This window comes from Salvelinus fontinalis, chromosome 7 (genome assembly GCF_029448725.1).
Source record: "Salvelinus fontinalis isolate EN_2023a chromosome 7, ASM2944872v1, whole genome shotgun sequence".
Classification (NCBI taxonomy): Eukaryota; Metazoa; Chordata; class Actinopteri; order Salmoniformes; family Salmonidae; genus Salvelinus; species Salvelinus fontinalis.
In genome coordinates, this window is record NC_074671.1 from 43,199,598 (window position 1) to 43,225,805 (window position 26,208).

At 43.5% G+C, this 26,208-nt stretch overlaps 1 protein-coding gene across 1 annotated transcript; it reads right to left on the bottom strand.

The window, feature by feature from the left end:
* Positions 1 to 252: 252 nt before the first annotated feature.
* Positions 253 to 24,992, bottom strand: LOC129859504 (cysteine and tyrosine-rich protein 1-like). The gene is made up of 4 exons (XM_055929368.1): positions 24,526 to 24,992; positions 21,170 to 21,269; positions 19,469 to 19,629; positions 253 to 607 (listed from the first exon to the last, which is right to left on the bottom strand). The coding sequence occupies exons 1-4, from the start codon at positions 24,590 to 24,592 to the stop codon at positions 480 to 482; spliced, it is 456 nt and encodes a 151-aa protein (XP_055785343.1). The 5' UTR covers positions 24,593 to 24,992; the 3' UTR covers positions 253 to 479.
* Positions 24,993 to 26,208: the final 1,216 nt, after the last annotated feature.

The following is a 26,208-nucleotide window of genomic DNA, read 5'->3' on the forward strand; positions in this document are numbered from 1 at the left end:
AGGAAAGCCAGCTAACAGGCATCTCTACCAGAGAAATGGTACAACAGAGATCCACATCTTCAAATAAAGTTATGTACTTTGTCCCCTCACTCATATTCATTGCCATAAAATATGAGTCAAATACAACTAAAGTGGTTTTCACCCCTGAAAAGCTGATCAGTTGGATTGACAACACCCCTACATCAAATAGTCAAAAGTGGATCAGTCCACACAGTCATTTTAAGTGATTCAGAGGTTTTCACCCCCCCCCCCCCCCCCCCCCCCCGAAACACCAGTCGGTTCAATTGAACCAATCACACCCACAAGAAACGGTCAAAGTGGTCCAGTCCACATGCAGTCATTTTAAGTGATCCAGATGTTCTAAAGGCAATGCCTACAGTCTCATCTTTCTCTGCTAGAACACTGCTTAAACTTAATCCAAGATGTGCTCCTTCAGAAGGGCAAGTAGCCTGGTTAGGATTCTCCATTTTGTCTTCAGGTCATTTGCGGTTACAGCCCGGATACGGAGGGGGAGGTGAGTAGCTGTCTATCCTGGGTGGGGTGGGGGTGTAGGGAGGGGGGCGCATGGCCGAAGGGTACATCTCATAGGTGTAGGGAGGTGGGGGTCCTGGAGAGAGAGAGAGAGAGGCAGACACACAGAGAAAAGTGTATGTTTATCATCAGTAGTTGCTGGATAAATAAAGATTATGTCAATACACACATACTGCACACATACAACATACAAGTACAACATACCCTGCCATGTCATTGTATCTGTTTTGATGGGCTTTAGAAACCAGTGGCGACTGCTGAGGAGAGGATGGCTCATAGTAAAAACTGGAATGGAGTCAGGAGGCTAGTGGGAGGAGCTATAGGAGTTCAGGCTGGAATGGAGTTTTTGGAACAGTATCAAACACCAAAAGAAAACACCAGACTCCACTGGAGTCAATGGAATGGTATCGAAACGTTGTTTCCATTGGTTGATACCATTCCATTGACTCCAGTGGAGTCTGGTGTTTTCTTTATGTGTTTGATACTGTTCCAAAAACTCCATTCCAGCCTGTACTCCTATAGCTCCTCCCACCAGCCTCCTCTGATTGACTCCATTCCAGTCTTTACTATGAGCCATCCTCTCTTCAGCAGTCTCCATTCCAGCCATTATTATGAGCCGTTCTCCCCTCAGCAGCCTGCACTGGTAGAAACATTCTAGACTTCAGTATGTGTTGGTCATTGGTGGAGGAGCAATGTCCTCTAGTGATGGAATCATTGCACTGTAGGGAAATAGGTAAATTGGTTTTCGGTTCAGCCGGTTAGTGGAGGCGCAGTGGTTAAGGCATGTATTCATAAAGAGTCTCATAGGAGTGCTGAGCTAGGATCAGTTTGCCCTTTTAGACTATAATGAATAAGATTAGGACACACACACCAAGCAGTGTCTGAGGAACGCCTGAAAAATTACCAAAGACTCCAGCCACCCGTTCCCTCTTCTTACGTCCGGCAGGCGGTACCAGAGTATCAGGTCTCGTACCAACAGGCTCCGAGACAGCTTATACCACCAAGTAATGAGACTTCTACACAGATAGACAATAGCTGCCAACCCCCACCAAGGACTATATGCGCTGAATGCAGAGTACCAGTCAAAAGTTTGGACACACCTACTCATTCAAGGGTTTTTCTTTATTTTTTACATTGTAGAATAATCATGTAGTAACCAAAAAAGTGTTAAACAAATCAAAAATATATTTTTGATTTTAGATTCTTCAAAGTAGCCACCCTTTGCCTTTGACATCTTTGCACACTCTTGGCATTCTCTCAACAAGCCTTACCTGGAATGCTTTTCCAACAGTCTTGAAGGAGTTCCCACATTCTGAGCACTTGTTGGCTGCTTTTCATTCACTCTGCGGTCCAACTCATCCCAAACCATCTCAATTGGGTTGAGGTCGGGTGATTGTGGAGGCCAGGTCATCTGATGTAGCACTCCATCACTCTCCTTCTTGGTAAAATAGCCCTTACACAGCCTGGAGATGTGTTGTGTCATTGTCCTGTTGAAAAACATATGATAGTCCCACTAAGCCCAAACCAGGTGGGATGGCGTATCGCTGCAGAAAACTGTGGTATCCATGCTGGTTAACTGTGCCTTGAATTCTAAATAAATCACAAGACAGTGTCACCAGCAAAGCACCCCCACACCATCACACCTCTTCCTCCATGCTTCACATTGGGGAACCACACATAAGGAGATCATCCGTTCACTTACTCTGCATTCCACAAAGACATGGTGGTTGGAACCAAAAATCTCAAATTTGGACTCATCAGACCAAATAATAGATTTCTGCCGGTCTAATGTCCATTGCTCATGTTTCTTGGCCCAAGCAAGTCTCTTCTTATTGGTATCCTTTAGTAGTGGTTTCTTTGCAGCAATTCGACCATGAATGCCTGATTCACGCAGTCTCCTCTGAACAGTTGATGTTGAGATGTGTCTGTTACTTGAACTCTGTGAAGCATTTATTTGGGCTGCAATTTCTCAAGTTGGTAACTCTAATGAACTTATCCTCTGCAGCAGAGGTAACTCTGGATCTTCCTTTCCTGTGGCGGGCATAATGAGAGCCAGTTTCATCAGAGCACTTGATGGTTTTTGCGACTAAAATAAACTTTTAAAGTTCTTGAAATGTTCCTATTTGACTGACCTTCATGTCTTAAAATAGTGATGGACTGTCGTTTCTCTTTGCTTATTTGAGTTGTTCTTGCCATAATATGGACTTGGTCTTTTGCCAAATAGGGCTATCTTCTGTATACCAACCCTACCTTGTCCCAACACAACTGATTGGCTCAAACGCATTAAGAAGGAAATAAATTCCACAAATTAACTTTTAAGAAGGCACACCTGTTAATTGAAATGCATTCCAGGCGACTACCACATAAAGCTGAGAATGCCAAGAGTGTGCAAAGCTGTCATCAAGGCAAAGGGTGGCTACTTTGAAGAATCTCAAATATAAAATATATTTTGATTTGTTTAACACTTTTTTGGTTACTACATGATTCCATATGTGTTATTTCATAGTTTTGATGTCTTCCCTATTATTCTACAATGTAGAAAATAGTGAAAATAAAGAAAAACCCTTGAATGAGTAGGTGTGTCCAAACTTTTGACTGGTACTGTATGCACACTCACAGGTCTCTACCCACATGCACGCCTGCACTGACACTCTTGCACACACACTAACAACCACATACACGCACACACCCACCCACCCACCCACTACTTATGCCGTTGCTATATTGGTTACTATTATTATTATTTATCCTGCTACCAGTCAGTTTCTCGTAATCCCTGCCTACATGTACATATCTACCTCAACTACTCCATTATCCCTGCACATTCTACATTTGGTACTGGCACTGACCCTGTATATAGCTTACAGTCGTATGTTTTTTTTATTCCTTTCTTATTTCTCAGTTTTTTTTGTTATAGTATTTTGATACTGAATACTGCACTGGGCTAGCAAGGTAGTAACCCTTTCCACTCACAGCCCCTGTCATCCTGTATACGGATTGAAAATGGCATTGATAAGTGCCTACAATGGAACGCAGTGGCTGTACAGTAACATGCTATACATGACGTCAGAGCTCAGGTTCTCCGCTTCACAGCGCTGTATGGGTTTAGACTGACAGCAGTTATAAACTTGAGCACTGCGCGTGACAAGAAGATCCTCCCATTTCTCCCTCTAATTGTGCTACTTTTGCACGTTAGTTGTTGTCTGTGTGAGGGAAACGCTGTAAATAGAGAGGAGTGGATGTGTTCTGAAAGATGAGACATTGAGGATTATAATAAATACAGCTTTGATGTCATACAAGCAAACCACACACCCGTGAGTCCAAAAATGCACTTCATTTTTCCATATTTGGAAACTCATGTAATTTTCAGTATCAACGTTTGTGATCACTGTTTGATCCACAGTTACAAGGATGACAGGCATTATACCCTGGGTTGTCCTGAACAGATTGAGCCTATGTTTGTCATATTATATAAAAAATAAAAAAATATCCACGGAACATGCACCTTTTTTAACATACCTGCAGTGAAGCTGCTCAACATTTACATTACTTTCAGTCATCTAGCAGACATTCCCACCCAGAGCGACCCACAAGAGCAACCAGGGTCAAGCGCCCCACCCAATAGCACAAGAATAGATCCCCACCCAGTCAAATCGGGGACCCGAACCAGCAACCTCTCGGCCACCGGCCCAAGCTCTCAAATGCCAGGCCTCCAACCATCCAAGATCCACCCACAGATCCCCTCGAGAGCTTCCTCTCAACCATCCAAGAACCCCCCCATAAGTCCCCCTCAAAAAACCTCCCCCCACCCCCCATCTCTATCCCCCCTAAGCCACATCCCCCTCCAACCCAACCAAAACCACCACCGACCCAATGCGCCAACAACCCACAAAAATAACAAAAGAGAGAGAAAAACAAAGGAAAACAACAAAAATCATGACAGCAAGGCCAACTGTATGCGTCTGTGTGCATGTGTGGCACAATTTACATTTGTGTATGTGTGTCTGTGCACGTGTGTTCGTTTGAATGCAAGTGTGTGTATGCATGAGTAAGTGCATACAAGCGCTTGCATGGCATCAGTCTTAGGCAAACAGGCATTTGATGTAACAATGTTCCTTTTCAGTTCCAGTTAAACATGCACTTGAATGCGCTAATGACTCCATTCTATGTGCATCAAAATTACAATCTGTTTGTCTGAAGTGCATTTTGAAAGCCTGACACAGTAAGATTGTATTTTATAACATAGCTAACAACGGGGCACACTGGTTGAATCAATGTTGTTTCCACGCCATTTCAATGAAAGTAAAGTAAATGTGAGTTGCACATAAAATCAACATCGTATCCAAGCTGGCGTAGCAGTGTAGACGTCTTTGTCCTGTCGTGTCCCGTGTCCCTTGTATATATATTTTTACATATTTTTCTTCGCATATCTTTTAAAATTACTTTCTTAAACCTCAACTTCTAAATACTCTCCTGCAACCCGCCTCACCCAATGTGGCGTGGATCTGCTTTTTTCTAAAGTATTTCTATTTACTTCTGATCTGGAATCCATCTACTGAAGATAGCCAGCTAACTGCCTACCAGCTATCAGTTAGCAAACCATTGCTAGCGGTCATCAGCTAACCTTTAGCTCGAACAACGTGACTAAAACCAGAGCATAACGGACCTATTTCTCTCCATATCCCCGGATTCCTACCGCAAACTCTGAACATTTTCATCTGGATCTTCCCAACTAGCTAACCACAATCCCGGGTGACCACTCCTGGCTAGCGTTTACATCCCGGAGCAAGCACCAATTAGCCTGAAGCTAGCCCGGCTAGGGCTCCTGTGCTACCACTGAAGCCCACTCCTGGGCTACAATATCCGGACCCCTTTACTGCCGGTACGGAGCACGGAACCCCGCCGATCCTCTACGACTGGAATACCGACATAATCTGCCCGAGGACTCCAACAGGCCCCTCAGGCGTGACGCCCGCTGAAGGCCCATCCTGCTAACCTACTAGGCCTGTTAGCTACCTAGAGCTACCTGGAACCCTGCTAATTCCACGACTGGTCTATCGACGTCACCGCACGAAGAGGCAAAAACAGACTTCCCCCCCCATCGCGATGTCCCCCAAAGGCTAACTTGCCTGCCCCGGTCTGCTAACTGCTAGCTTATCTTGCAGCTAGCGCAGCCAGGAAGCTAGCACCAGTTAGCAAACACAATTCTACAATTCACAACCTCTCTTTCGCCATCGCTATCCGGCTTGGATTCTCTGTCGACACGACCACGTCTGGTCTGCAGACGTGCCCTCAACCGGTGCCCTCAACCGGCCTCCGTCTGAGCAGACCACCCGCCGGGCTACTAACTTTAAACGCGTGCTAGCTTAGTGGAGGCCTCACTGCTCCATCTATGGCTGCCCCCTGGACACTATGATCACTTGGCTACATAGCTGATGCCTGCTTGACTGTCCATTGATTCATGGTACTCCATTCTGTTTATTTGAGTTTTATCTGTCGGCTCTGTGCCTTAACTCAGGATCTGTGTGTAGTTAATCCGACCCTCTCTGCCTAGTCGTCGCCATTTTTACCTTCTGTTGCTGTGTTAGCTGACTAGCTGCTGTTATCTCACCTGTTGTTTTAGCTAGCTCTCCCAATCATGACCTGCAATCACTTTATGCCTTATTGTATGTCTCTCTCAAATATCAATATGCCTTGCATACTGTTGTTCAGGCTAGTTATCATTGTTTTGGTTTGCAATGGACCCCGTAGTTCCACTCTCCGTACCTCTGATACCTCCTTTGTCCCACCCCCCACACATGTGGTGACCTCACCCATTGAGACCAGCATGTCCAGAGATACAACCTCTCTTATCATCACCCAGTGCCTGGGCTTGCCTCCGCTGTACCCGTGCCCCACCATACCCTGGTCTGCACATTATGCCCAGAATCTATTCTACCACGCCCATAAATCTGCTCCTTTTATTCCTTGTCCCCAACGCTCTAGGCGACCAGTTTTGATAGCCTTTAGCCGCACCCTCATCCTACTACTCCTCTGTTCCTCGGGTGATGTGGAGGTAAACCCAGGCCCTGCATGTCCCCAGTCACCCTCATTTGTTGACTTCTGTGATCGAAAAAGCCTTGGCCTCATGCATGTCAACATCAGAAGCCTCCTCCCTAAGTTTGCCTTACTCACCGCTTTAGCACACTCTGCCAACCCTGATGTCCTTGCCGTGTCTGAATCCTGGCTTAGGAAGGCCACCAAAAACTCTGAGATTTCCATACCCAACTATAACACTTTCCGTCAAGATAGAACTGCCAAAGGGGGAGGAGTTGCAATCTACTGCAGAGATAGCCTGCAAAGTTCTGTCATACTTTCCAAGTCTATGCCCAAACAGTTCGAACTTCTAATTTTAAAAATGAATCTCTCCAGAAATAAGTCTCTCACTGTTGCCGCCTGCTACCGACCCCCCTCAGCTCCCAGCTGTGCCCTGGACACCATCTGTGAATTGATCGCTCCCCATCTAGCTTCAGAGTTTGTTCTGTTAGGTGACCTAAACTGGGATATGGTTAACACCCCGGCAGTCCTACAATCTAAGCTTGATGCCCTCTATCTCACACAAATCATCAAGGAACCCACCAGGTACAACCCTAAATCCGTAAACAAGGGCACCCTAATAGACATTATCCTGACCAACTTGCCCTCCAAATACACCTCTGCTGTCTTCAATCAAGATCTCAGCGATCACTGCCTCATTGCCTGTATCCGCCACGGGTCCACGGTCAAACGACCACCCCTCATCACTGTCAAACGCTCCCTGAAACACTTCTGCGAGCAGGCCTTTCTAATCGACCTGGCCCGGGTACCCTGGAAGGATATTGACCTCATCCCGTCAGTTGAGGATGCCTGGTCATTCTTTAAAAAGTTACTTCCTCACCATATTAGACAAGCATGCTCCGTTCAAAAAATGCAGAACCAAGAACAGATATAGCCCTTGGTTCACTCCAGACCTGACTGCCCTCGACCAGCACAAAAACATCCTGTGGCGAACTGCAATAGCATCGAAGAGCCCCCGCGATATGCAACTGTTCAGGGAAGTCAGGAACCAATACACGCAGTCAGTCAGGAAAGCAAAGGCCAGCTTTTTCAAGCAGAAATTTGCATCCTGTAGCTCTAACTCCAAAAAGTTCTGGGATACTGTAAAGTCCATGGAAAACAAGAGCACCTCCTCCCAGCTGCCCACTGCACTGAGGCTAGATAACACGGTCACCACTGATAAGTCCGTGATAATCGAAAACTTCAACAAACATTTCTCAATGGCTGGCCATGCCTTCCACCTGGCGACTCCAACCTTGGCCAACTGCCCCGCCCCCCCCCCGCTGCTACTCGCCCAAGCCTCCCCAGCTTCTCCTTTACCCATATCCAGATAGCAGATGGTCTGAAAGAGCTGGAAAACCTGGACCCATACAAATCAGCTGGGCTTGACAATCTGGACCCCCTATTTCTGAAACTGTCCGCCGCCATTGTCGCACCCCCTATTACCAGCCTGTTCAACCTCTCCTTCGTATCATCTGAGATCCCCAGGGATTGGAAAGCTGCCGCTGTCATCCCCCTCTTCAAAGGGGGAGACACCCTGGACCCAAACTGTTACAGACCTATATCCATCCTGCCCTGCCTAGCTAAGGTCTTCGAAAGCCAAGTCAACAAACAGATCACTGACCATCTCGAATCCCACCGTACCTTCTCCGCTGTGCAATCCGGTTTCCGAGCCGGTCACGGGTGCACCTCAGCCACGCTCAAGGTACTAAACGATATCATAACCGCCATCGATAAAAGACATTACTGTGCAGCCGTCTTCATCGACCTGGCCAAGGCTTTCGACTCTGTCAATCACCATATTCTTATCGGCAGACTCAATAGCCTCGGTTTTTCTAATGACTGCCTTGCCTGGTTCACCAACTACTTTGCAGACAGAGTTCAGTGTGTCAAATCGGAGGGCATGTTGTCCGGTCCTCTGGCAGTCTCTATGGGGGTACCACAGGGTTCAATTCTCGGGCCGACTCTTTTCTCTGTATACATCAATGATGTTGCTCTTGCTGCGGGCGATTCCCTGATCCACCTCTACGCAGACGACACCATTCTGTATACTTCCGGCCCTTCCCTGGACACTGTGCTATCTAACCTCCAAACGAGCTTCAATGCCATACAACACTCCTTCCGTGGCCTCCAACTGCTCTTAAACGCTAGTAAAACCAAATGCATGCTTTCAACCGTTCGCTGCCTGCACCCGCACGCCCGACTAGCATCACCACCCTGGACGGTTCCGACCTAGAATATGTGGACATCTATAAGTACCTAGGTGTCTGGCTAGACTGCAAACTCTCCTTCCAGACTCATATCAAACATCTCCAATCCAAAATCAAAACTGACTATCCTACCGATCCTCGACTTCAGCGATGTCATCTACAAAATAGCTTCCAATACTCTACTCAGCAAACTGAATGCAGTTTATCACAGTGCCATCCGTTTTGTTACTAAAGCACCTTATACGACCCACCACTGCGACCTGTATGCCCTAGTCGGCTGGCCCTCGCTACATGTTCGTCATCAGACCCACTGGCTCCAGGTCATCTACAAGGCTATGCTAGGTAAAGTGACGCCTTCTCAGTTCACTGGTCACGACGGCTACACCCACCCGTAGCACGCGCTCCAGCAGGTGTATCTCACTGATCATCCCTAAAGCCAAAACCTCATTTGGACACCTTTCCTTCCAGTTCTCTGCTGCCTGCGACTGGAATGAATTGCAAAAATCTCTGAAGTTGGAGACTTTTATCTCCCTCAACAACTTTAAAAATCTGCTATCCGAGCAGCTAACCGATCGCTGCAGCTGTACATAGTCCATCTGTAAACTACCCACCCAATTTACCTACCTCACCCCCATACTGCTTTTATTTACTTTTCTGCTCTTTTGCACACCAGTATCTCTTCTTGCACATGATCATCTGATGATTTACCACTCCAGTGTTAATCTGCTAAATTGTAATTATTCGATTTATTGCCTACCTCATGCCTTTTGCACACATTGTATATAGATTCTCTTTTTTCTACCATGTTATTGACTTGTTTATTGTTTACTCCATGTGTAACTCTGTGTTGTTGTCTGTTCACACTGCTATGCTTTATCTTGGCCAGGTCGCAGTTGCAAATGAGAACTTGTTCTCAACTAGCCTACCTGGTTAAATAAAGGTGAAATAAAAAAATAAAAAAACATCGACTCAATGGGTTTTGTCCAACATGTCTCCGGACCTACTCACTGCCACAGTTATACTCTGAACCTAGTTTTGTCCCGTGGAATAAATGCGGTGGATCTTAATGTTTTTCCTCATAATCCTGGACTATCGGACCAACATTTTATTATGTTTGCAATCGCAACAAATAATCAAATCAAATGTATTTATACAGCCCTTCTTACATCAGCTGATATCTCAAAGTGCTGTACAGAAACCCAGCCTAAAACCCCAAACAGCAGGCAATGCAGGTGTAGAAGAACGGTGGCTAGGAAAAACTCCTTAGAAAGGAATTCTGCTCAGACCCCAACCAAGGATCATCAAAAGCCGTGCTATAAATTCTCGGACAACCCAAAGATTCCTAGATGCCCTTCCAGACACCCTCCACCTACCCAAGGACGTCAGAGTACAAAAGTCAGTTAACCACCTAACTGAGGAACTCAATTTAACCTTGCGTAATACCCTAGATGCAGTCCCACCCCTAAAAACAAAAAACATTTGACATAAGAAACATCTCCCTGGTATACAGAAAATACCCGAGCTCTGAAGCAAACTTCCAGAAAATTGGTACGGAAATGGAGCTACACCAAACTGTAAGTCTTCCGACTAGCTTGGAAAGACACTACCGTGCAGTATCGAAGAGCCCTCACTGCTGCTCAATCATCCTATTTTTCAAACTTAATTGAAGAAAATAAGAACAATCCAAAATGTATTTTTGATACTGTCGCAAAGCGGACTAAAAAGCAGCATTCCCCAAGAGAGGATGGCTTTCACTTCAGCAGTGATAAATTCATGAACTTCTTTGACAAAAAGATCATGATCATTAGAAAGCAAATTACGGACTCCTCTTTAAATCTGCGTATTCCTCCAAAGCTCAGTTTCCTAAGTCTGCACAGCACTGCCAGGGCCTAGGATCAAGGGAGACACTCAAGTTTTTTAATACTATATCTCTTGACACATTGATGAAAATAATCACGGTCTCTCAACCTTCAAGCTACATACTGGACCCTATTCCAACTAAACCACTGAAAGAGCTGCTTCCTGTGCTTTGCCCTCCTATGTTGAACATAATAAACGTCTCTCTATCCACCAGATGCGTACCAAACTCAATAAAAGTGGCAGTAATAAAGCCTCTCTTGAAAAAGCCAAACCTTGACCCAGAAAATATAAAAAACCATCGGCCTATATCGAATCTCCCATTTCTCTCAAACATTTTAGAAAAAGCTGTTGAACAGCAACTCACTGCCTTCCTGAAGACAAACAATGTATACGAAACGCTTCAGTCTGGTTTTAGACCCCATCATAGCACTGAGACTGTACGTGTTACACTGTACGTGTAAATTACCTTTTAATGCCGTCAGACTAAGGCTCTGCATCTGTCCTCATGCTCCTAGACCATAGTGCTGCTTTTGATACCATCGATCACCACATTCTTTTGGAAAGATTGGAAACCCAAATTGGTCTACACAGACAAGTTCTGGCCTGGTTTACATCTTATCTGTTGGAAAGATATCAGTTTGTCTCTGTAGATGGTTTATCCTCTGACAAATCAACTGTAAATTCTGGTGTTCCTCAAGGCTCCGTTTTAGGACCACTATTGTTTTTTTGAAAACTCTGTTTATTAAGTTTTACACACACACAGACAAGACAAAGCAATATAAATAATATACTCAACTAGAACAAATACAAATAATACATTTAAAAAAAAATAGCCTTAAAGATACCATACTTTAGACAAGTTAAACACACCAGGCAGAAGGCTACAAAGGTTAAAGGGCAATCTATAGTACAGGGACAGAGCAAACACCTCACCATTGTTCCTGTAAACAGTCAAGGGATGGGGTGGAGAAATGCAACCACTCACAGACAGTCAAGGCCACAGACCGACCATCCACTGGACCAAAAATAAAAAGTTTACAATGCTTTAAAAAAATAAATAATAATAATAATTTTATGTAGGCGTGAACAAAATGTAAAAATAACTGGGAAAAACAAGCTCACGCCTTAGTCTCTGCCCGGGCAAGATGAACAAGGCATCCGCAGGTCACAATCAATAAGCACATCAACCTTAATCCCCCCCACCCCCCCCCCACCCCCACCCCAGAAGAAACACAGAGAAATGCTCATCCAACCCCTAAGTCACAGGGGGGTCAAATACAGACTTATTTTGGTTTTAATAGGAATGCCATCAGAGGATGGCCTGTTTAAAGTAAGACCGGAATGGAGCCCAAGCCTCATTAAACAGTTTGGGGTTCCCACGTGAATTTAATTTAATTTTTTCTAGTTTCAGAGAGCACAACACATCTCTCACCCAATATTTATAAGATGGGGGAGCTGCTATCTTCCAGTTCTGTAGTATTAGCCGTCTAGCTAAAAGAGTTGTATAAGCAACAGTGTCCGACTGGATTCTCGACAGGGGGGTACCTATGGGCAGTACTCCAAAAAGGGCTGCAAGGGGAGAGGGATATATAACAGTGTCACATATATCAGAGAAACATTTAAATATTAATTCCCAGAAACCTGACAGTTTATGACAGCCCCAGAACATATGCAACAGTGTGGCTGGTTCAATTTTACATCTGACACAGGTACGATCAAAATCAGAGAATATTCTTCCAAGTCTGGCCCCAGACCAGTGGATACGGTGAACCACCTTGAATTGAATGAGGCTGTGTCTAGTGCTAAAAGAGGACGAATGCACCCTGCCCAGCACAGATTTCCAGGTGTCTTACCCAAGTTCCTCCCCCAAATCCTATTCCCATCGCGTCTTTAAAGGCACCAAAGAAGGGTTCTGTAAGTCATGAATGATTGCATATACATCTGAAATTGCACCCCTAGGAAGCTTGTTCAGCTCCAAGATGCTCTCTATAGCTGTATTCGCAGGCCTATGGGGAAATTCAGGTGTGTTAGCTCTGACAAAGTTCCTAGTCTGGAGATAGCAGAAAAAGTGGGATTGGGGGAGGTTGAACTTTTCCTGTAGCGGAGCAAAAGAGGCAAATGTATCATCAAAGAATAATTGGGCTAGTGAGGAGAGGCCTAGTGAGTGCCAGATGCCAAAAGCCCCATCATTCAAAGATGGAGGAAATAAAATGTTCTGATTGATTGGGCCTGATAGAGAAAAGCCTCGGAGGCCAAAGGCTAAACGGAACTGATTCCAAATTTTAAGAGACTGCTTTACAATTGGGTTGATACACCTTTTGCCTAGGGACACTGGGATAGACGAGCACAACACAGAAGAAAGTGCAGCAGGTTTACACGATTCAGACTCCATCTGCACCCAGAGTGGTCTAGAGCCTGTAGGATCAGTCTGCAGCCAGTACAGAAGAGCTCTGAAATTTGCAGCCCAATAGTATGTCGGAAAATTTGATAGAGCTAAACCCCCCAATGACTTAGGCTTCTGTAAATGTTTTCTACCAATCCGTGGTACCTTGCCATCCCAAATAAAATGCATGAATGTTTGATCCAGTGAAATAAAAAAAAGATTTTGGAATAAAATGGGTAAACATTTAAATAAATATAGAAATTTGGGTAACACACTCATTTTAATGACATTAATCCTTCCGATAAGAGAAAGAGGTAGCGAATTCCAAAAAGTAAAAGATTGTTTCAAACTGTCTGCTAGAGCAACCAAGTTTTCCTGAAACAAATTTGAATATTTCCTTGTCACTTTAACTCCCAAGTAGGTGAATTGATCCCGGACAATCCTAAACTGAGAACTTGTAAAAGAGCACTTTAAAGCAGCCTTGTTTACAGGAAAAAGCTCACTCTTGCCTAGATTCAGCTTGTACCCTGAGATTGATCCAAACCTTTTAAGAACAGATAAGGCGCGTGGCAATGAGGTATCAGGGTTAGAGATAAACAAAAGGAGGTCATCCGCATATAGCGAGACTTTCTGCTCTAAGCCCGTCCTGATTATGCCTTGAATGGCATCATTAGAGCGTAGTGCAATGGCGAGAGGTTCGATTGCCAAAGCAAACAACAAGGGGGAGAGTGGACAACCCTGTCTGGATCCGCGGTGCAAGGGAAAATAGTCAGAGGACAAGTTGTTAGTCCGTACCGAAGCCATGGGGGAAAAATAAAGAATCTTTATCCACGCAATGAATTTGGGGCCAAAGCCAAATCTATAAAGGGTAGCTGTTAGGTAATCCCACTCAACGCGGTCAAACGCTTTTTTCTGCATCAAGTGAGACCACCACCTCTGGGTCCTCCGACGCTGGGGAGTACAGTATATTCATAAGGCGCCTAATATTGAAAAACAAATGCCTATTTCTCACAAAGCCAGTCTGGTCAGAGTGTATTACTTGGTGCAGCGAGCCTTCCATACGGATGGCTAAAGGCTTGGCTAGGATTTTGTAATCACAGTTTAAAAGCGAGATTGGGCTTTTCTTTAATAGTAATGAAATTGAAGCCTGATAAAGACTAGGCGGTAGCTTTGAGGTATTAAGGCACTCTGCAAATAGTCGAGACAAGAATGGGCAAAGCAGACCAGAAAACGTCCTGTAAAATTTGGTTGGAAAACCATCCGGACCCGGTGATTTACCATTTTTCATTGCGGACACTGCTGTTGCAATCTCCTCAGGTGTAAATTCTTATTCTAGACAGTCATGGGTGTCTGTATCAATTGAAGGCATATTCAGGCCATTAAAGAAGGAATCAATCAGCAAAGGGTCTTGAGGGGATTCAGAGGTGTATAGCGCAGAGTAAAATTGTTTGAATTGATCATTGATCTCTTTATGTATAACTGTGGTGGCACCAGACGGGGTCCTTATTTGTGGGATTAAACGTGAGGCCTCAGATTTACGGATCTGATGTGCAAGGAGTTTACTGGCCTTGTCGCCTTGTTCATACACTCTGTACCGAGCTCGCAAGAGTAATTGTTCAGCTTGCCTGGTAGAAAGCTCATCAAATTCAGATTGGAGTAGTTGGCGCTCTTAATGCAGATCAGAGGAAGGAACCGTAGCATACTTCTCATCCAATGTGGCTATGGATTCGCTCAGGTCCCGAAGTCGCTGAGAGCGAACTCTGTTTTGGTTGGCTGTATAAGAAATAATTTGGCCACGTAGGTATGCTTTGAGAGACTCCCATATGGTAGAGCAGGACATACCTGGTGTTGAATTAGTTTCTAGGAATAAGGTGATTTCAGAAGAAATTAAATTGACAAACTCCTTATCTGAGAGTAAAATGGGGTTAAGACGCCATTGATAACACATAGGAGGTCGCTGGGGAAACTCTAGTTCAAGCACTAATGGTGAATGGTCAGAAATAACAATACTCTTGTAAGTACACTGCCGAAGGTTAGGCAGAAGTTTTTTGTCCAAAAATAAGTAATCAATCCGGGAGTATGTTTGATGAACAAGAGAATAAAAGGAATACTGTCTATCTGTAGGATGTAGGAAACGCCAGGCCTCAAACATGGCATATTTCTGAAGAAAGGCTTGAATAAGAAGGGCACATTTAGATGGGCCTGTAGTTGTTCGTGAGGACTTGTCAAGAACTGGGGACATTTTACAGTTGAAATCCCCCCCTAAAATAAACAAATGAGAATCTAAATTGGGTAAAGCAGACAAAAAGGAAGAAATGAAACTTGTGTCATCCCAATTGGGAGCATAAACACTAGCCAAAACAAGAGGGGTAGAAAACAGTTTACCGGTTACTATGACGTATCGTCCCTTAGGATCAGCAATAACCTCAGAAGCTACAAAGGGAGTAGCTTTATCAACCAAAATGGCAGCCCGTTTGGCCTGTCCGAAAGCTGCGCGCTGCCTGGAAACAGTGGGGGAGGAGTCCTAGTAGATGGAGAAGCTCTGTCCTTGAAAGCTCAGTGTGGTATTGCGGGCTCGTCGGAGAATCTCCATCTTCTCATGGAAAAAGTGCACTCGAAGAATTATGTCACGGGGCTTTGGGCGCAGCGGCCGATACAAGTCTCAGGTTGTTGCGGCGAGAGAATCCCTCTAAACTTACACAGCTCTCCTTCACCTTTTTCAAATCCGCAGCTAGGCGTTTCACGTCAGCCTCCAGGGATGTAGCTAAGTCGGAGACATTTGTAGCGGAGGTCTCCAGTGCTGCAATCGTTGTAGTGTGCAACGCCATTGTTGTTTTGAGTGATGTGATTGCTGGCACCGTCTCGTTCCGCAGGATGGTTAGATCTGCTTTTAAAGTATCAGAAACCTCCTTTATTTCGGGCCTCAATCGTAGCAACCACCTCCGTTTTCATTTCAACTATCCCAGAGCGTAGTAGTTTGATGGCCTCGAGAATGTTAATTTCAGCGCCGCCAGGCGAAGCCGCCCCCCCGGGTAAAGTGTCAGTCCCCGGGCCGTCAGGCTCAGGAGAGGGCGGTGATGAGAGTGTGTCTTGTAGGCCGGGTATTCTCAAAGTCATGCTTTTGGCCTTATGTTTCTTCGACATGCTGACATTTGGAAGTAAAGTAGTCTTGGTTTTTACAGGAAGGGATCACCAAAATAATATATGAAAATAAATACGGTTCTGCTGCAAAATTCACATAAACTTTAAAAATACCACGGGAGCAAACGAAAAACACGTCAGTCGCACATGGCGTCCCTCCAATCCCCCCGGACCACTATTGTTTTTACTATATATTATGCAAATGGTCTGCCTATCCATGTGAGAGAGGCAAAATCGGTCTCGACCTTTAAGTCTTTATTTTAGACTCATCTCTTCAGTAGGTCCTATGATTGAGTGTAGTCTGGCCCAGGAGTGTGAAGGTGAACGGAAAGGCACTGGAGCAACGAACTGCCCTTGCTGTCTCTGCCTGGCCGGTTCCCCTCTCTCCACTGGGATTCTCTGCCTCAAACCCTATTACAGGGGATGAGTCACTGGCTTACTGGTGCTCTTCCTTGCCGTCCCTAGGAGGGGTGCGTCACTTGAGTGGGTTGAGTCACTGATGTGATCTTCCTGTCCGGTTTGGCACCCCCCCTTGGGTTCGTGCCATGGGGGAGATCTTCGTGGGCTATACTCGGCCTTGTCTCAGGATAGTAAGTTGGTGGTTGAAGATATCCCTCTAGTGGTGTGGGCTGTGCTTTGGCAAAGTGGGTGGGGTTATATCCTGCCTGTTTGGCCCTGTCCGGGGGTATAGTCGGACAGGGCCACAGTGTCACCCGACCCCTCCTGTCTCAGCCTCCAGTATTTATGCCGCAATAGTTTGTGTCGGGGGGCTAGAGACAGTCTGTTATATCTGGAGTATTTCTCCTGTCTTATCCGGTGTCCTGTGTGAATTTAACTTCTTGACGCACGGATCCCGTTACCGGGATCATTTATCAACAACAACCACTAAACTGCAGAGCGCCAAAAAATAAATAAATATACACACATATATATATATATATATATATATATATATACCAAAACACAGTTTAGCTTGTTGTTAATCCACCTATCGTGCCAGATTTTGAAAATATGCTTTACAGCGAAAGCAATCCAAGCGTTTGTGAGTTTATCAATCACTAGACAAAACAGTAAGAACAGCTAGCCACAAATTAGCTTAGTCACGAAAGTCAGAAAAGTAAAATGAATTGCTTACCTTTGATAATCTTCGGATGTTTGTACTCACAAGACTCCCAGTTACACAATAAATGTTAATTTTGTTCGATAAAGATTCGTTTTATAACCAAAAACCGCCATTTGGTTTGCGCGTTATGTTCAGAAAACCACAGGCTCGTTCCGGTCCTGAAGGGCAGACAAAAATTCCAAAAAGTATCCGTAATGTTCGTAGAAACATGTCAAATGTTTTTTATAATCAATCCTCAGGTTGTTTTTAACATACATAATTGATAATATTTCAAACGGACGGTAAACTATTCAATACTACAGAGAAAGAAAATGTCGAGCTACATCTCTCCCGCGCATGAACTAATCAAAGGACACCTGACTCGTTTTGATAAATCTCGCTCATTTTTCAAAATAAAAGCCTGAAACTATGTCTAAAGCCTGGTCACAGCCTGAGGAAGCCATTAGAAAAGGAATCTGGTTGATACCCCTTTAAATGGAGGAGGGGCAGGCAATGAAACAGGGATTTTTCCAAATAAAAAGGCACTTCCAGGTTGGATTTCCTCAGGTTTTCGCCTGCAAAATCAGTTATGTTATACTCACAGACAATATTTTGACAGTTTTGGAAACTTGAGTGTTTTCTATCCTAATCTGTATATTATATGCATATTCTACGATCTGGGCCTGAGAAATAGTCCGTTTACCTCGGGAACGTTATTTTTCCAAACATAAACATTTTGCCCCCTAGCTGAAAGAAGTTAAGTAAGCTCTCTCTAATTCTTTCTCTCTTTCATTCTTTCGTTCTCTCTGAGGACCTGAGCCCTTGGACCATGCCTCAGGACTACCTGGCCTGACGACTCCTTGCTGTCCCCAGTCCACCTGGTCATGCTGCTGCTCCAGTTTCAACTGTTCTGCCTGCGGATATGAAACCCTGACCTGATCACCAGACGTGCTACCTTGTCCCAGACCTGCTGTTTACAACTCTCTAGAGACAGCAAGAGCGGTAGAGATACTCTGAATGATCAGCTATGAAAAGCCAACTGACATTTACTCCTGTGGTGCTGACCTGTTGCACCCTCTACAACCACTGTGATTATTATTATTTGACCCCGCTGGTCATCTATGAAAATTTTAACATTTTGGCCATGTTCTGTTATAATCTCCTCCCGGCACAGTCCTGGTTCCTCTCTAGGTTTTTTTCTAGGTTCCGGCCTTTCTAGGGAGTTTTTCCTATCCACCGTGCTTCTACACCTGCATTGCTTGCTGTTTGGGGTTTTAGGCTGGGTTTCTGTACAGCACTTTGTGACATCAGCTCGTGTAAGAAGGGCTCTATAAATACATTTGATTGATTGAACAGTGTAATGTTTGGAATCAGTCTCGTGTAAGGTGAACTGTTTTGACCTCACCTTTGGTCTGATAATTTCACCATAATCTCCAAAGTGTTCTCTTTCAATTGCTATCATGATAAAGCATTAGCTTTTTATAGTTATTCTTAAATATATAAATATATGTATATATATATATTTGGCCCTATCCATATTGGCCAATTTACACAAGTTTAAGGGGTTATTAAAGGACCAGTGCAGTCAAAAATGAGATTTTCTTGTGTATTATATATATTTCCACACTATGAGGTTGGAATAATACTGTGAAATTGTGAAAATTATGATAATACCCTTTTAGAGTGACATTTCTGGGATCGTTTATTTCAGCTTAAGAAACATGGGACCAACACTTTACATGTTGTGTTTATATTTTTGTTCAGTGTAGTTAATAGACCAATAAGAAAGAGAGTTCCAAACCTCTCTGACAATAACAGATCGTTTTCAATTTTCCCCTCCCCACTCAGACCACTCCCAGACAGTCGTAGCAAAATTCTTGCTTGAGAAATTGCTCTTTGCTAAGAAGCTAATTTTGTTTATTTTTTTGACATTTGAATGGAAAAACAATCACAGTAGGGTACTTAATTGTTACCTGGAAATTATTTGATATTGAGATAAAAATGGCTGCATTGGACCTTTAAGCATTTCACTGTACTTGTGCATGTGACTAATAAAACTTGAAACTATATGGACTCTGAGAGCTGGCCTAGGATCAGTTTAGCCTTTTCGATCATAATGAATAAGATTATATGGACAGGAGGGACCTGATCCTAGATCACTCTTACCTGGGTAGCCCTGGGACACAGTGTTGATGTAGGAGGTGTTGAACACGTCCACCCGGGCCCCGCGCCCATTCTTCACACACATGCACACACACAGGAAGAAGGCCGCCAGCGCTCCCATCAGAAACACCACACCAAACACGATGCCCGAGATCGCCGTGCCCCTAGAAAACACACACACAAACACACGTTTGTCACTTTGACTGAATACCCCTTTTAATTCTAGTTTGTGGCTGCTGGTAAGTCAACTCATCCAATTAGTCTTCTCACAAATCAATTTTGCATGGAATTTCAATTCACCTCTTTAAAGAGTATCATAAATAAATCTCACGGCCACCCCTCTCCCCAAAAAGGCTATTTTGTTGAAAACGACTTTGAGGGAAAACATACTTGCTAAGATTGTGATATGTTGTTGTCTCACCTCGCTATCTTAATACATTAATTTAAGTTGCTCTGGATAAGAGTGTCTTCTAAATTACTCAAATGTAAATGTATAATGTGACTTAATTGAAAAGTGAATTGACCCCAAGTTTGGGTCATATTCACTAGACACCAAATAAAAAAAAACAGACTGAAACAGGGACACGTGCAATATGAAACATTTCAGTTTTTGTTGCTAAATGTTTTGCTACAGTGTGCTCCAATGAATACAACCCTGCTCTATAGAGAAGCAGTGCATTTTGGGATAGGGCCATCTAGGACTGAGAAAAAAGGCTGGGAGCAGCTGCCTATAACGTACACCGGACCAAACATGTCTGTGGGCAACCATGGAGATCTGCTCAAACATCTGATTATATGACTCAGACCTGTGTGTATGTGAGTATGTGTGTGTGTTAGCGTGTGTGTGTGTGTACATATACGTGTGCTTTTGTGTATGTATGTGGTCAAACTCCATTTAAAAGGCTGTGGAGAAGCTGTAGAATGAGATGAGATATCTCTCCTGAAAAAAGGAACCATTATTCCTCCCCGTTACCTTATGACAACCATGGCCTTGAAAGAGCTACATTATATGGATAGATAAAACGAGTCCACATTCAATGGGCCTATTCAATAGCACTTTTTTGTGAAACCCCCACTTATTTAGCATCGACTTTATGAATCTAAAACTGTGAATTTGGGAATTTTAACTGTGACATGAATTAATGTTGAATGCATATACACAACACTTTAATATCATTACTATCTACATTGGTGGACTGAAGCAGGAGGCATGTGTTATACTCTGGCGAGAAAGAGGACAGAGAAAGTGAGAGGCCAGCCGTCTTGAGCCAAATGACGAAGGTCAAAACTCTCAGAGGGGTCATACGCTGCATGTGGAAAGGGCAGGTGGTGAAGTGGTAGAGAAGTGATTTTGTGTGTGTGTAGTTGGGGTGTGTGTGTTTATAGATTCAGGGTGACTGAGTGAAACGGATGTGAAATGGCTAGCTAGTTAGCGGGTACGCGCTATTAGCGCTTCAATCGGTTACGTCACTTGCTCTGAGACTTGAAGTAGGGTTTCCCCTTGCTCTGCAAGGGCTGTGCCTTTTGAGGAGCGATGGGTAACGACGCTTCGTGGGTGACTGTTGTTGATGTGTGCAGAGGGTCCCTGGTTCGCGCCCGTGTCGGGGCGAGTGGACGGTCTAAAGTTATACTGTTACATGAGCATGTGTGTATGTATAGAAGGTGACATTGTGTGTGTGTGTGTGTGTGTGTGTGTGTACTTACGAGAGGACATCTCCCATATAGGCGTAGTAGGAGCAGCAGAAAGGGGGAGAGCCTTCACAGCAGTATTCCACACAGCCATCACACTGGGCCTCACTGTGACCTGCAGGAGTGATGCAATACATTATATTAGAGCGACATACACACACACACCTACCTTTACTACGGACACATGCACACACTCACACTCTCTGCATCTAACATGCTGAGAGAAAGGTAGTGTGCTCTTTGTAATCAAGATTTCCAAAACCTTTTAAAAGGACAAAATCACAATGCTATGTTCATATTACAAAAGGTTAAAAACACAATGGAGAGCAGCTACGGCAGATACACTTAAAACTTTGTCTTTCGCTTAATTTAACCTTTTCTAAATATGGAAATGTCACTAAAATCAAGCCTTTTTAAGGAGTAATTAAGAGTTTTCGCTAGAGCAAAACAACCATATTGCACTTAAACTTACAAAACAAGAATTTGACTTTAACTTCCTGACTGATGTCTTGAGATGTTGCTTCAATATATCCACATAATTTTTCTACCTCATGATGCCATCTATTTTGGGAAGTGCACCAGACCCTCCTACAGCAAAGCACCCCCACAACATGGTGCTGCCACCCCGTGCTTCACGGTTGGAATGGTGTTCTCCGGCTTGCAAGCCTCCACCTTTTTCCTCCAAACATAATGATGGTCATTATGGCCAAACAGTTATATTTTTGTTTCATCAGACCAGAGGACATTTCTCCAAAAAGTACGATCTTTGTCCCCATGTGCAGTTGCAAACCATAGTCTGGCTTTTTTTATGATGGTTTTGGAGCAGTGGCTTCTTCCTTGCTGAGCAGCCTTTCAGGTTATGTTGATATAGGAGTCGTTTTACTGTGGATATAGATACTTTTGTACCGGCTTCCTCCAGCATCTTCACAAGGTCCTTTCCTTTTGTTCTGGGATTGATTTGCACTTTTCGCAGAAAAGTACGTTCATCTCTAGGAGACTGAACGCGTCTCCTTCCTGAGCGGTATGACGGCTGCGTGGTCCCATGGTGTTTATACTTGCGTACTATTGTTTGTACAGATGAATGTGGTACCTTCAGGCATTTGGAAATTGCTCCCAAGGATGAACCAGACTTGTGGAGGTCTACAATTTTTTTTGCTGAGGCCTTGGCTGATTTCTTTTGATTTTCCCATGAAGTCAAGCAGAGTTTGAAGGTAGGCCTTGAAATACATCCACAGTTAAACCTCAAATTGACTCAAATTATGTCAATTAGCCTATCAGAAGCTTCTAAAGCCATGACATAATTTTCTGGAATTTTCCAAGCTGTTTAAAGGCACAGTCAACTTAGTGTATGTAAACTTCTGACCCACTGGAATTGTGATACAGTGAAATAATCTGTTTGTTAACAATTGTTGGAAAAATTACTTGTGTCATGCACAAAGTAGATGTCCTAACCGATTTGCCAAAACTATAGTTTGTTAACAAGAAATTTGTGGAGTGGTTGAAAAACGAGTTTTAATGACTCCAACCTAAGTGTTTGTAAACTTCCGACTTCAACTGTAAGTGGAAATATATAGTCCTTATAGAGGGTTTATGAAGGCTTCATTTAAGCCTTAAAGGGCATTCATTCTGTGGAGTGGGACCTAACCCTAAACCGATAAGCACACAACACGACACATCAAAAAGGGCTATAACAATAAGATGAGTTGTGTGACAACAGGGCTATGTGAATGGAGATCATACAAGAAATTTCAGAAAATATTTTCTTTGTATGAAAGCGTATACTTTGTCAACTACACTATTCACTAACTTCACCTCTGTGTTCTTTCTCTCTGCACTAGTCTAAACCTGCAGATACCTCTCTCTCACCAAAGCTTTTCCCTTTGTATACAGTACACTGGTTTTCAGTGGTTTAGTTAGCCGTGGTTGGGTGGAGAGTGTGTGTGTGTGTGTGTAAATCTTCTCTGTGTGTGTGTGTATATATATATATGTATTGTGTGTGTGTGTAAAAAAAAAGGCACTTCTCTTTTCTCACTGGAACTGACTTTGCTGAGGGAAACTACCTGATACGATTGTGATGTGTTGTCTCTCCTAGCTACAGTATTTTAAGGTGAATGCACTCACTGCTAAATTGCTCTGGATAAGAGAATCTGCTAAATTACTCAAATGTAATCTAAAAATGTGTAAACCTGTGTGTACACCTTCTGTGTATGTGAGCACGACAACGATGAAGCACACGGATATGTGACAACTTGAAATGAACGGGGATGGCTCAGGGAGAGGGGTCTCAAAATGAGAAAGCACTTGAAATAAAGGACATTTGGAAACACCACTTGTGGGTTTGTATTTGACTATTTTTTTATAGAGTATTTGAACACACACGGTCTGTCTAAAGGCTGTGTGTCCTATATCTCAGTGTTTGCCCTCTTCAACAACCACATCATTTAACCCAGACACAGCCCTGCTTTTTCTCAACCTTCAAGCATACTCCCACAAAGTACTGGTGTGTGTGTGTGTGTGTGTGTGTTCAATGATTTTCATCTTCATTCCAGCTTTATTCTCACTTTGTTCAAAAGCTGGTGTATTTTCAACAGATCCCTCACAAACGGATGGCAGATTTTGCTTTCCAAACCCGAAAAGGCGTGTGTGGGCCTATAATAGTAATCTTGAAACAGAGTAAACGTAATTTGGGTACATCCCTCTTCCCTGTATACAGTAGTGCACTACTTTTGACCACAACCATTTGAGCTGCAAACATATTTATCCCTGTGAAGTGTAACCACTTTGATGTGCATGTCATCCAACGATGGGAGTCTATATGGGTGGTCCCTTGAGGTCTAGCTCCTTACCCCCGGGGTCCTGTCGCTTTTTACGCTGGGGACAATGGCAGTATAGTTCTGCGACTAGTGCTGAGCAGGGCTTGTACACCCCCCCCCCGTCCCCCACACACACTTTATTTTCTTCTATGTAGATCGCTTCAGAGTTTTGATGTAAGGTTTTATGCCTATTATTGGGTTACATTAATGAGATTAAAACTCAATTGAGCCTTTTTATAATGTAGAGGTGGCGATACATACGGTAAGCTACAGTACTTTTATGTATCGAGGGACTCTTTTACCATTGAGTAAATGAACGGTAGTATGTCTAAGTTAATGATCGGCTACATTAAAGCACTGTTTCATTTAGATATAGCTACCGTTCGTTTACGTTGTGAAACCGTCCATGCATTGGGTTGATGAGTTCACATTCACAATTAGCCTGATAAAAAGGTAAACCATTGTTAAAGGAACACTTCTGCTGATAATAAAACATTTGCGCACGTTGAAAACGATAAAGCACCCTAGAGAACCAGGGACAAATGAACGAACTCTTACCGGCAAAAACACAAAGTAGGAGAGAGTCCCGTAGGAATTTCCACCCCGCTGCCTCCGTTCTGTCCATATTGACTGATAACGTAGGCCTACTTGTTCTAAATGTTGCGCACAGTTATTCCCAAACGATAACGTCCGTGTTTTTCATTAATATGCGCCCACGAAGAAGACTATGGGATATAGTCGCTCGCCGAAACATCGCTGATATGCGCAATCAATTGAGTTCTCTAAAAAGTTCCATCGAAGAGAGCCATGAACGCAAATTAATGGATCTTTGCTCCAGTCATAAAAATGCTTAAATCAGAATGTAAAGTCTCATTCGTTTCTTCTTTCATGTGTTCGTATCTCTAAAAGTGTTTCCTTCAGTCTTTCCTCGTTGTTTTCTTCTGTTCCCTTTTCCCCCGGAGTGGGTCCTAGCGCTTCCCCTCCCCCGCAGTAGCTATTTTCTCAAATTACTCTGTTGACTGGGTGGGAAAAGGGATGTAAGTACCTCGATAACATTTGCATCTCTCCGACATAAAGGACGCCGCCCCCCCACTATCACGACCACTTTGAAAATGAAAAATATATATATATTGGTCTATGTCGTGTACACACACATCTCACGATCATTTTGAGAGGAAATGTTCTTTTTTTAAACTCTGTTTACCAACGTCCCTAGTCATAAACCAAACCATATCCACCCGCACCCTCTCAATATGTCCTACAAAACATCCATGAACCTCTATTTTAAATGTTCAAGGAGCACGAAGTTTGTTTGATATAACTTAGAACTAAACTATTTCATCTTGTAAAATGTAGGCTAAATGGGTTGCTCAAGCTTGTAGGATGAATGACCCCCCTCTCAAACACCATCTTTAATCAACATAGGCCAATTTACCTTGTGTGACAATCAAACCTGGTTATGCCTTAATATAGGGCCACTCATTCTGGATAAAATACTAATTGTTTTAGGTGAGAACAGTCCAGTATCTCTTTATTACGAATATATATCCTTATTCTAATAAAGACAGAATAAGCTTGAATCGCGGTTTTGGCTTTGCCATGATGCATGAAAGGAGAACTTGGATACATAGATAGATTCATTCTAAAATGTAATGCATTCGTTATAGTTAAAGTTTCCTCTAGGTGCAGATCTAGGATCAGCTTCCCCACCCCCAATCATAAGCTTAACCGTTAGTGGGGGAAATGCAAAACTGACCCACGACCATAGTCTAGGGGTAACTTCACCCTACACCTCAGAGTGGCATCTTGTCATTCTTAACTTTATAGGGAACCGTGGCCTTTTGCAGAAATGCCACCCATTCATAATTGCTCACAGATGTCAGGGGTTTTAGGCAGTTAATTAATTAAGTGTGGGTTGGTGGGAGTTTTTGGTTTTGTCTTGCACCGGCAGGCAGAGATGGGAAAACTAAACAGAAGTACAACAATAGTGTAATTGTATTCTATAAAGAAAGTCCCAGTTACCAAGGAAAGAAGCATTTTCCATTGGCAACAACAGCAACACAACTGTGGTAGGCCAACTCGGTGGCAACTCCACAGTGCTTATGGGAAGAGCACAGCATTTAATATATCTAGTCCTATACAGACTCTGTTGTAGTATATTTGAAATGCTCTTTAAATAAATTGTAAGTCAGTCTTTTCAGTGGTTGAAACGGTATATCACTGAAATGTGGACAAGTTAGC

Excerpts from the sequence above, each read along its gene's own strand:
- LOC129859504 (XM_055929368.1), bottom strand. The coding sequence starts at position 24,592 with ATGGACAGAACGGAGGCAGCGGGGTGGAAATTCCTACGGGACTCTCTC. Across the intron at positions 21,270-24,525 it reads CCTACTTTGTGTTTTTGCCG|GTCACAGTGAGGCCCAGTGT; the intron begins GTAAGAGTTCGT and ends TCACTCCTGCAG. Across the intron at positions 19,630-21,169 it reads TATATGGGAGATGTCCTCTC|GGGCACGGCGATCTCGGGCA; the intron begins GTAAGTACACAC and ends TGTGTTTTCTAG.